Raw genomic sequence first — 12,099 nt, 5'->3', positions numbered from 1 at the left:
GGCCTACTTGTGCTCACCTGATCCTCATGTGTTCTGGTCCCTTTATATTGTGCCTATTTCCCTCATGTCTTTGCTGGTTCATTTTGTGTCCTATGGTGTGTTCCTGTTTGCTTGCCTGTGTCTGCAGTTTATCTCTGCTCTTGTTCCAGTAAAGTGTTTGATTAGTTCTAGTGTATCCTTGTTGCTATTTTGTTTTTTTCTTCTAGTCTTGTTCAAGTTAGTTTGTCCCTGTGTCTTGTTTTGTTTTTATCTTTTGATTTTGATTTCATTTTTACTTAAGACTTTCTTCTCCAGTATCTAGTTGCCTGCAAGTTTGTTATTTTGTTTAATTTTATTTGTATGTTCCAATTGTTTCTAGTGTTCTTTTTTTCCTTCTTTTTATTTATCTAGCCATAGTTATTTACATCAGGTTTTAGTTTGCCTCTTGTTTAATTTATTATCTTCTCTCTTGTCTTGCTCTTTTATCTTGTTGTGTCTTGTCTTGTTCATTGTGAGTCTTGTGTTTGTCTCTGCCCTTGCATCCTGAGATATCCTGACCACTGACATTCACTGCCTGGCAGCTAGACTGGTGCTACAGCTAAGAGATCATCAAGCCTCTGGTTCCTTGTGTTACTGCCTGGTCTTCCTCGCCATCATTCAACCTGGTGCTGCCTCTTCTTCTGCAGTCCTCAAGCCCGTTGTCACCCAGGACTGGTTTTAGTGGTCATCCTCCTCCTTGCCTGTCATCATGTTGTCAGCCCTACTTTTTCACACCTCACTCTCGTTGTTATGCCCTGTCTACAGTCTTGTTGATAAAAGACCCTTCACAGCTATTCTGCTCTGGGTCCTCTTTCAGATCCTTTACAGTTCGTGACACAATCCAACATTGGATAATACAGTATGCACTTTGGAAGACACAGTTAACAATACATTGCAATCAATAATAGCCATAGAGCAATGAAATAGGGTTAATATAGTGAAAATTTTAATATATTTTCATATGAATATAATACCTAATCAATTATTTTGGTTTTTACATATACTGATGAAAATGTGAGTGTTTTTTTTTTTTCTTGTGCAAAAAATTAAAGTGAAAAACGAGCTTGCATTCAAAAGAGATTTCAATACCCTGCATATTAGGGGTGTATTGGATCACAGAAGTCATGATTCGGCACGTACTTCGGTTTTGGGGTCAGGGTTCGATACGAGTTCGGTACATCAGGAAAATGCAACAAATTCTGTCGAGGAACATGAGTGAGTCGGCTGCGTGTAGGCCTCCTCTCGTGCTGATTGGATAGATTATTTTAACTTCTTCCTCCTGAACTCTGATAATAAAACATAATTTAGTGTATTAGGCACTAAGCAGTAAACAGAATGCACTCATCTGTCATTGTCACATGTGGTGCACAAAGTTAAGTATTACGGCACCTGAGGCTGAACTGTAGTAGTGAGACTTCCACTAAACAAATTGGCACAATGCCAAATTATTTTGTCTCATTTTAACAGTGGAAACAACTTAAAATACCCAAGGTTTAGGAGTGTGTTTATGGCGATTTTTGCGCATTTGTGAGGTCAGACACTGATGTTGGATGAGAAGGCCTGGCTCGCAGTCTCCGCTCTAATTCATCCCAAAGGTGTTCTATCGGGACCTTGCTTTGTGCACTGGTGCGCAGTCATGTTGGAACAGGAAGAGGCCATCCCGAAACTGTTCCCACAAAGTTGGAAGCATGAAATTGTCCAAAATGTCTTGGCATGCTGAAGCATTAATGGCGCTTTTCCACTGCATGGTACGGCTCGGTACGGTTCGACTCGCCGCGGAACGGTTCGGCTCGCTTCGCTTTTCCACTGCGTGGTACGACTCGGCTCGGTACGGCACGGTTCGGTTCGCTTTAGCTCGGTTGCTTTTCCACTGCAGTTAGTACCGCTTCAAAGTGGGTGGGACTGATCGTTATAGTTGCCGTCTCTACTGCCATGACATCATCATATTAAATGCGAATTTTTCATTACGTGTTTCCCCATCCGCTCCTCGGCAACCAACGAGAGGAACGTCTGCACCTCGTCCACTGACCACGATTCAGCCATTTCTTTTTTGAAGTTTATACTCTTTTTTTTTTTAAGCAAATACTTTTAAAACAGGTGCTACAGCGTTGGCTGTTGTCTACCGGCTATTTAAATCTAGCGGGTTTAGTGTCTCGTGTCGTAAATACAATGACGCTGGTAGTGATGATTCTGTCTGACCAATCAGTGATCTGCAGTGTTTTCACGTCACATTTTAGTATTGGTACGGTACGCTTGGAACCTCAACAGAGGTGGTACCATTTAAAGGCACACTATGCAGCTTTCCGTTTTTGTCAAACAGCGACCCCTAGAGTCGCTGTGGAGTACTTGTATTTAACATTACTGTCGTAAATACCACTCGCGCAGAGCCGTCTCTGCACTCACGGCCTGATCCCTTCCGCCCTCTATACCGGTACCTGTTCAGTAGGATGGAAGCTGTAATGAGTGGAAATAAGGTGCGGCCCCTTTAAGAGCTGCGCGCGTCCTGTTGAACTGTCGGCAGTCTGTATTATATGTGCACCTCGAACACCCCATGTATGCGGGTTATTTCAGTTTGATGCTCATTCTTATCCTACTTTTGTTTATCAAGTAAAGCTGTGGATGGTAGAACGGATGACAGACAGTTACATGAGTTCGATTGGGGAATAAAGTGCAAGTTGTGAGATGCCAATCGCCTCCGTGAGTCTGTCTGGCCTCTGTAATAACTTCATCTGTGAGCTATCCCTATTTCTCCTCCTGACACAACGCATAAAAAAGCGTCGGACATCGAACAGGCACAGATAACCACTGAAGATGTCTACTAGTCCATCAACAAGAACGATATTTATTCGAGTCTGACTAAATAACGTAAAGCAATTCGTTACATCGTGAGACCTGATATCACGCGATACTTCCTGACGCTGAGGCCAGCGGCCCGCCGGCTCAAAGTTGCAAGGGTGGTTTTTCGGCTCACAGGCGCTCGGGGGGTGCGAGACGACCACCATTCAACCCGAAAAAAGTCATATAACTATTCCAAAGACTCCGAAGCTGTTCGGTTCAGGTAAAAAAGTTACTTAGTTCACCTTTAAAGCGAGCCGTACCGTACCGTACCATGCAGTGGAAATGCGCCATAAGTGAGCCGTACCGAACCGAGCCGTACCGTACCATGCAGTGGAAAAGCGCCAAAGCGTGCCGTACCGAACCGAGCCGTACCGTACCATGCAGTGGAAAAGCGCCAAAGCGTGCCGTACCGTACCGAGCCGTACCGTACCATGCAGTGGAAAAGCGCCATAAGAGTTCCTTTCACTGGAACTAAGGGGCCCAACCCCTGAAAAACAACCCCACACCATAATCCCCCCTCCACCAAACTTTACACTTGGCACAATGCAGTCAGGCAAGTACCATTCTCCTGGCAACCGCCAAACCCAGACTCGTCCATCGGATTGCCTGCAGAGAAGCGTGATTCGTCACTCCAGGGAACACGTCTCCACTGCTCTAGAGTCCAGTGGCGGCTTGCTTTACACCACTGCATCCGACGCTTTGGATTACACTTGGTGATGATGAGCTGGGGTGCAGCTGCTCGGCTGTGGAAACTCATTCCATGAAGCTCTACGCACTGTTCTTGAGCTAATCTGAAGGCCACACAAAGTTTGGAGGTCTGTAGCTATTGACTCTGCAGAAAGTTGGCAACTTCTGCGCACTGTGTGCCTCAGCATGCACTGACCCTGCTCTGTGATTTTACGTGGCCTTCCACTTCGTGGCTGAGTTGTTGTTGCTCCCAAGAAAGATATTCATATAGGTTTTGAACAACATGAGGGTGAGTAATTATTGTGTGAACTATCCCTTTAAGGGTATAGGGTGCGATTTCTTTGCTGTTGATGTGCGTATTTGAGTGATTGGCATCCGCATGTTAGGGAACTCATTTTCACACACTTGTTGAACTCTGCTGCGCTGCTCATGATGTGTCCCGTGTTAATGACCTGATGGATTGTGTCTAAACAACAGATGCCTTCGTTTATCAGTTATTACATTTGATCGTAATTCACTTGCATGTAGCTCTCCAGTGAAGAGTTGTACTGTAAAGTTTTTACTGGTTTTGAAAGGCAAGGGTTGATCTTTCTTGTGCTAAACTGGTTTATTTATTTTCTTTCTTCTGTAGGGTGTTGTTCTAGACTTGGACCATTTTGCTGTTCAGATAATCATTTCCATTTCCAGATGTACAAGCAAAGCACCACAGTCACTTGTCATATATACATCATATATACAATACAGCATACATTAATGACCCATTTCAGATCTATACAGGTGGAGCTGGTGAGGATTCATGAAAGCGCACTGCAAGCATTTTACGTCTGTGTATGTGTTGATAGTACCTATCCTGTTTATGCAACACTTGGTTTTATAAAACAAATGTATTATGAAACAAAAGGCAAAATAAAATATTAGCTTAAAATCCTTTAAAATAGAAAATGTCAACACCTTTGAGTTATACTGCCATCTAGTGATGTCTGTTGAGTTCAACATGGAACATCATCAACATCATCATCATCATCTGTGAATTATGATTGATGGAGATGATCAGTAACTGTTATTAGTGGTCAGTGATCCGTCATGTGACTGCATAGAAGTTGTCACATCCAAAATAAGAACAACAGTGGATATTTGACCATATATTAAAGAAAATGACCACCATAGGTAATTTTAAATAAGATAAATCATAAAAAAAAAATGGAGTGAACAAAATTCAAAATTTATTCAAGTTAATTTAGGGTTTCCATTCCAGTTTTTACCAGCTTTTGAATTTTAACACTTTAAATGACGTTTAGCCTACATATAAAAATATATATACTCTACATACAATACAATGCATTGTAATAATTCTCAAATTGTTCATTAAAACTAATACTAGACTGTCAATAAAAAGGCTGCACAAATTCAAACCATGAAAATATTTTCCAGCTAAAGTGACACATCATGCAGTAAACTTGAGGAGACATTGAGATGAACAGATGATCTAAATCTTATAGAAGCTTGTTCCTGCCATGCAATAAAAAAATATTCTGACCTTTTTTTTTTCTTCTTGCAGTTGCGAGTTTATATCTCACAATTCTGAGATATATATATAAAAAAAATCATTTCACTATATAAAAAGCTGCAATAAAACGAGGTTTAATTCAAAGAGGTGTTTCTCAAACACCTTCATTTACTCTTTTCTGTTTTCTACCATGTTTTGGATAATAATTAGTCTGGCTATCACCAGACCAAGCTCAATCTTGTAAGATTGAACATTAGTCTGGGGAGTCTGCTCTGTATTTTCTACTGCACAAGAGGCGTGATCAACGGGCATAGTTCAAATGACTCTGTACGCAATTGGATAGTCCTTCAACCAATCAGACCAACGATCCGGGTGACATACTTTGCAGAGCGACGCGAAAACTCCAGGCAGGAAATGTGTAACCAAACGTGTTGATCAGCGGTTTGCAGAAGCAGCAATGGAATCGAGCGATTTTTGCAGGTTATGCAAAAAAAAAAAAAAAAAAAACAAACATGAAAATTAGTGGTATTTACACCCACTTGAGCGATTTGTTTGCTAAAAAGAAGCCATTGAGCATCGTCGAGAGGTTAAAAGTAATTGGACAGAGCCGTAACCGCTCTGGAATTGGATTGGATTAAACACGCCAATAGTGCCCCAGGTGGATAAGCCAGTTTGTGATTGGTTCCCGCAAATTTGTAAAGGAAGCAGCAGAGATAAATGTACAGGTTTCCAGCCTGAGCTGCAGGGCGAAATCAAACCGCCGGCAGATCAGGCTGGGTTTACCCAGTCTAGATAATAATGCTACTGCCGTCCTAATCGAAGCCTTTGGTGATTATGAGTCAGGAGTTTCATTGGGAGATATTTTTTCTTGTTTTAAGCAAAAAAAAAAAAAAAAGTATGCATTAAACGAGACTCAATATCTTAAGTCATTTTGCTTCTTAAGTAACTGTATAAAAATACGTTCCGTTAATTTAAGAACGTTTAGATATTTTTACTGGAAAACAAGACAAAAATACTGAGGAAGACAATCATTTTTTGCAGTGCACACACACATCTTGTGTGTTTTGTGTGTGTCTTGTCAGGTTATGAAGGATCTCATCCCCTCCAGACCCTCACAAAACAAGCACCATCCCGATGAGCATCAGTAGATGAGATGAGACGCTTTCCATTTTGGATCCATGATTCTTGGTAGTTTTTTCCATGCCGGTCTCATCTACTTTAACAGGCACGTGTGTGGGCTCTCGGGGAACATCGACAGGCTCCGTGGTCCAGTGGGAACGCTCAGGTAAGACAGTCGGATCTTCAGTGACGTCCGGCTCCTCAGATGGATGGAAGAGATTCTCATTTACTGTGAGGAAAAGAGAGATTGAGAGGAGGGTGTACAACAAAAATAAGCATTTAGTTATTCATGGCGATTTAGTTCATGTTGACTTTAAGTTGATTTGCACTGATGAAGTTTTCACATTACCGCAGATGTTCTCCTCACACACTGGCAGATTATCTGGACACTTTGAGCACGGCTCTCCAGAAACGTATGGATTTTCTCCATCAAAATTTCCTCTGAAATGAAGAATATATGTATTAGATATTTCACTTTATTATGTAAAAGGTATGGTTTAGATATCTTTATATAAGCTTAAACAGTATTTACACACACACACACACACACACACACACACACACACACACACACACACACACACACACACACACCTCTCTCTCTCTCTCTCTCTCTCTCTCTCTCTCTCTCTATATATATATATATATATATATATATATATATATATATATATATATATATATATGTATATGTATGTATGTTAAGTTGCAACTTATACCACAATAAATATTGTAAAACTGGCCATGTTCTAGAATGAACAAACTTTCTAGAACACTGAGCTCATGTTCAGTTTGGATTATTGAAACACACTTACTGAGGATAGTAATCACAGACGAGAAGAGTGACCTTCTTAAAATCTAGACCCTCAAGAGTGTCACAGAAGTGAGTAGCACAGCCGATTTTATTGCTGTTCGCCCACACCATCTGTGAAAACCATCACAGAAACGCATCCTCACATGCATATTCATACTGTGAAAACCAATCAAACGCACAGAATGGAAAACGTGCTTACCTGAGTGTAATGGCCACACATTTTGTCTTCAGGACAGAACTTGTTTTCAAAGTCATAATCCACATTTTCTTCAAACCTGTGGTGCAAAGAAATGCGTTGCATTACTGCTTATAGATAATATTTTTGCATATCACAGATCATTGGTATTTATTATTTTAGTCATCAGCCATTCATTCATTCTCATTTAGGTTTTAGTTAAGATAGTTTTCATACCAGCTAACCATTGCTTTGGTTGCATTAAAAGGTCCAGTGCTGGCAAAGAGATTTTCCCCCAATGTGAGTTCCTCAAGGTCAGGGTTGTGTTCCCAAATGCATTTTGTTGCGTAAGCTTCCGCCACCACACGCAGTGTCTCGTCCCACACCTTAAATGACAGAAACAAGTTTGATGATGTTATTTGACTTTGACGTTTGTTAGTTTTGTGACAGCAGATCTGTGTTGATCGGTGTCGATGTCTCTGAAGATTGTTGTTGTGTTACAACGAGCGAGTTGAAGATGTCGGTGTTTTTCTGGAAGACACTCCCAGTTTCTACAGCGAAGTTGCAGCGGTGATCGCAAGCTTCTGAAGCTCTCAACTGCTGTTCTAACAGCATTTAATCTCTAGAAGTGTTTGTTGATGGCCGGTTGAAGGCGGAAGTAGTGAGTGCTTCACTGTTTCTGTACAGTGTTGCCGCGGTCATTCCCCTGTGTGCTCCGGCACTGGGGACGGGTCCCATTTCCTGAAAGAGCAACACGGGTGTGTTTGCGTCTTTTTCAAGATGCCATTCCATCCCTGCGTTTTTGGGTGCGGTAGGGCTCTGTCACCCTTCTGACGGTCACAGTAGCTGTATCACGTGTTTGGGCTTAAAGCACGCTGAGGCAGCTTTTGTGGATGACTCATGTTCTCACTACGGGAAAATGACCATCGCGGTGCTGAGATCAAGACTTGCCTTTGTCCGCGAAGCTGGAGTCCCCATTCCCATGCCCCGCTCTAGTGTTTCTTTTGGGCCAACTTCCCAGAAGAAGGCTGGAGTACCGCGTGAGTTGGGTGATCTGAGGATCACAGTGAGGGGTTCCCCGCCCTGTGGGTCCCTCACTCCTCATTTGCACTGCAGTCGGTGGAGCTCCCCGATGAGCGCGGTGGTCCCTCTGTAGTGGAACGACCAGCCGTTTCTTTCGGGGCCCCTCCAGAGGACAGGATGTCCATCGCAGCATCAGATGAAGAGCTGGGGTCTGGAGATGACGACTTGGCTCCGCTGCCTCCCTTTGGGAGACCAACGCTGCCCGAGTCAGATCCAGAGATGGCAGCTATGCTGAAAAGGGCCGCCGAGGCGGTAGGGCTCGTCTGGAATCCTCCACCATGTCCCGAACCATCTCGGTTGGATGATTGGTTGCCCCAGTACCTTTCTTCCCTGAAGTGCATGAGGAGCTTACTAGGTCATGGATGGCACCTTTCTCTGCCAGAAACCGCCTAAGTAGTTCCTTCCCCCTCACTACCCTTGACGGAGGAGCGGTGAAGGGTTACGAGGCTATCCCTCAAGTGGAGCGGTCTGTCGCTATGCAACTGTGTCCAGCGACTGCTACCTCATGGAAGGGGGATCCTTGTCTCCCCTCTAAGGCCTGTAAGTTCTCGTCTGTCCTTACTGTCAAGGCTTACAAAGCCTGTGGGCAAGCCACTTCCTCTCTGCATGCCATGGCGCTGATTCAGGTCCACCAGACCCAGGCACTCATGAACATGCATGAGGGTAGTCCAGACCGTGAGCTCATGGGTGAGCTCTGCACTGCAACTGACCTCGCCCTCCGCGGCACGAAGGTTGCAGATCGCGATCGGTCTGGCAATGTCCACCTTAACAGTCCAGGAGCGCCATCTCTGGCTCAACCTGGCAGACATGAGGGATGCGGACATGGTTCGGTTCCTGGACTCCCCCATTTCACAGGTTGGGCTATTCGGCGACGCGGTGGAAAACTTCACCCAACAGTTCTCTGCCGCCCAGAAGCAGACGGACACATCTGACACATCCTTCCCCGGTGGCCCACTGCTGCCTCCACCCGTCCGCCCGGGGCAGATTCTCCGCCTGCTCGTCGCCGCTGGGCCACCGCAGCAGCCTCCACCCAGGCCTCAGCGTGGACCCAGCCGCAGACGCTCCAGCGGTTACGCTCCAGAGTAAGCATTCCTGAGTGGGCCAGTATTTATACCCGTGCTGTGGAGCGTGTGATGCAATTCACGCACGCCAATATGCATTGGCTCATTTTAACAATACTCGAAGATGATAGGCACCCTAAGCGTGATCCCAATCAGTCGACTAAGTCTCCGTTCCCTCCTTCAGGGAACGAGGGTTACATACGTAACCGAGACGTTCTCTATTCCAATTTTGGTACCACAGCTAAAACTACTTGCCTAACTAATATGAATTTAAAACATTATTAAAGACAAGTAAACAGTCAGTAATAAAATAAGAACAAATAATCAAATTACAAGGAATAGCACAAATAAATACAATAGAACTAAGATACAAATGAAATAAACAGTGCTTTTCAGGTAGGTCTATAATATTAGGATACTGTCACTTTAAGACTTAATGCACAGATCCAATATACTGATATACTGTACACATGCATTTTCTTTCTCTACTGTTTACTTTAACTTAAGACATAACCGACCACGTTTACTAGGATACTTGTCGAGACAGGCTTTTTTTTTACCTGATTTTGTGTGAATTTATCCGTTCAAGTGCAAGAAGACATGGAAGAGAGCTCAATTTAGTATTTGCATGCTGTCTGAGACACGGCTTTCTGGGCGTGTGCTTCGTATGCTTAAACTTCCCACACAGCGTGCGAGTAATTAATTGAGTTCCCTTTCGCATCTTTTTGTTCTTGAATATTTAAATAGCCAATGCTAAAGCTTTCATGATGATGCAGTATTACGAATTGCCTATTTAAATATTCAAGGACAAGAAGAGGTGAAAGGGAACTCAATTCATTCCATTTTTTTAAATTAATTTGTGTCATTGATTTACATGAGAATTGAGCATCTCCCAATTCTCATGACTGTAATGCAAAATAAGCTTTGCTTTCTTTCCTAATTTTTTCTTTTCATTTTGCAGTGAAATATGACCCAGAATTATGTTGTTGGTACAATGCTACAATCCACTCTATAGTTGTGTAAATGTAAGTGAACAAAACATGTTTCACACGAGTTCTTCTAAATCTCCCCATATTCCTGCTCTGAATTTCACCCGTAATACAAACACAAGAGAGTATGACAGGATGACCACATGGGGCTTTATTAAAACACTCACACTCAGCATAGTGTTCCTGCGGTCTCATATAACATTCACATTCCTCAGCATGTCACACACACACACACACACACGTTGCGCAATGGTATTTCATGCATCCACACACCCACACACACTCCATTCAGTCTAAATCAACCGGACTCATGGTTTCAATGCGAAAAGTCCCTTTTTCATAAGAAAGGATGGTCTCATGCATTCACATGACACACAAGTTGAGGTTAGTTTCACACAGCAACAATGCTTCTTCTTAAAGGGACATTTTAAATACTAACATTGATACTAAATTACTTTATGCTGAGTGATTTATATCATACTTATTTAATACTACATTTAGGAAAAGTTTTCATTTGGTAAACCACAATCACGATTACTTCATTACTTAGACTCCCTAGTGTTTTGAAGTTAATCATGCTAATGAATAAACATCATGACACAATTACCATTGATTTTAATGTGATAATTGTTGTTTACAGCAGTAGTGAGACCATTAAAGATATGATTCCAGTGATTGATGGCAGATGATTAGATGCTTTGACTTCATAAGAGCATCCAGAGACCAAAACATCAACAGTCTGAGATCAAACTCAGACTTCACACACATGTGGTTGGGAAAGTTATTTTCTATGTATCATGTACACTAAAACATATATATATATTTTTAAGTAAAGATACAGATTAAAATAAAAAGATTAAGTAAAAATACTTTTTGTTCAGTAACTCTTGGAACAATCAGGTTTTCACCACTAGAACCAAAGCGAAATATGTTGTACATGTGTTTCTCTAGTCAGGTGCATCTCTTACCACTTTCTGCATGAAGGCGGCGCTGGGCTGAACCTGAGAGCGAAGCTTGTTGTGCATGTCCACGATGGTTGATTTCTCCTGCTCGGTCAGTTGTCCAGCAGCTAAACTCAGAATCGCCCAGATCCCGGCGCTCCAGAGGGCCACGTCCCAATACATGCTGCCTGTCCGACTGCGAGGACACTAGATCAGCTGGACAAAAACCTCTTCTCTTGTTCTGAGTTGTTCTCCGCTGTCTTTCCCCGTCACTCGCTGTCCTTAATGCCTTCAGAACATGTAAAAGTATCTCTCTCAGAGCTCTTAGTGTGTGTAAGTGAGAGAGAAAGTTAGTACAGGACCCCAGAATGAAACTCCCACCCTTTTTATCCTGTACTCAAGCCGCCCCTTAGTCATATTACACATCTCACATGCAGATAAACACACTCCACCGGTTTACTCATAATACTGGGAATACGTGAATCTGTCCGGCTGTCCAACTAGAGGCACTAGGTCTCCAAGGCGTTGAGATATAACTGGGTTTTAGTCACAGGGCATGTTATAGCAGCTCTGCTTGAGGAATGCCTGAGATAACAGGGAGATGATTTGGTTTGTCCTGCCCGTGTTTTCCATGAAAATCTTCTGTACTCATATTACTGAAGTAATTTCCTTTGTACCAGGTTCTGCTCTCTCCGGCGAGGATTCACCCTTATATTAGTGGGTACCTCCCCGCGGAGGGTTACACAAACTCAGATCTCCTTTACTGTAAGTGACGCCAGTGAAATTCTTTCCCTCTTTATTGCTGAGCTGTTAGCTGAGAGGATTATTTGATTTCAAGGATAAGGTCTGAGTTGCTAAAATTGACAG

General features: G+C 42.8%; 1 protein-coding gene and 1 long non-coding RNA gene across 2 annotated transcripts; one reads left to right on the top strand and one right to left on the bottom strand.

The window, feature by feature from the left end:
- Nucleotides 1-872: 872 nt before the first annotated feature.
- On the top strand, nt 873-6,141 carry LOC309491833. Its single transcript, XR_014203339.1, has 2 exons — nt 873-2,304; nt 3,107-6,141. It is a non-coding gene; the product is annotated as an uncharacterized lncRNA (long non-coding RNA).
- On the bottom strand, nt 4,743-11,896 carry LOC309491832 (peptidase inhibitor 16-like). The gene is made up of 6 exons (XM_082190857.1): nt 11,260-11,896; nt 7,396-7,544; nt 7,183-7,258; nt 6,985-7,094; nt 6,519-6,610; nt 4,743-6,398 (listed from the first exon to the last, which is right to left on the bottom strand). The coding sequence occupies exons 1-6, from the start codon at nt 11,413-11,415 to the stop codon at nt 6,163-6,165; spliced, it is 819 nt and encodes a 272-aa protein (XP_082046983.1). The 5' UTR covers nt 11,416-11,896; the 3' UTR covers nt 4,743-6,162.
- Between the last annotated feature and the right edge of the window lie 203 nt (nt 11,897-12,099).

The sequence above is a fragment of the Leuciscus leuciscus genome, assembly GCF_965113295.1.
Source record: "Leuciscus leuciscus genome assembly, contig: HAP1_SCAFFOLD_612, whole genome shotgun sequence".
Taxonomy (NCBI): Eukaryota; Metazoa; Chordata; class Actinopteri; order Cypriniformes; family Leuciscidae; genus Leuciscus; species Leuciscus leuciscus.
The sequence above is the reverse complement of the archived record's forward strand: the minus strand, read 5'-3'. Positions and strand labels throughout refer to the sequence as shown.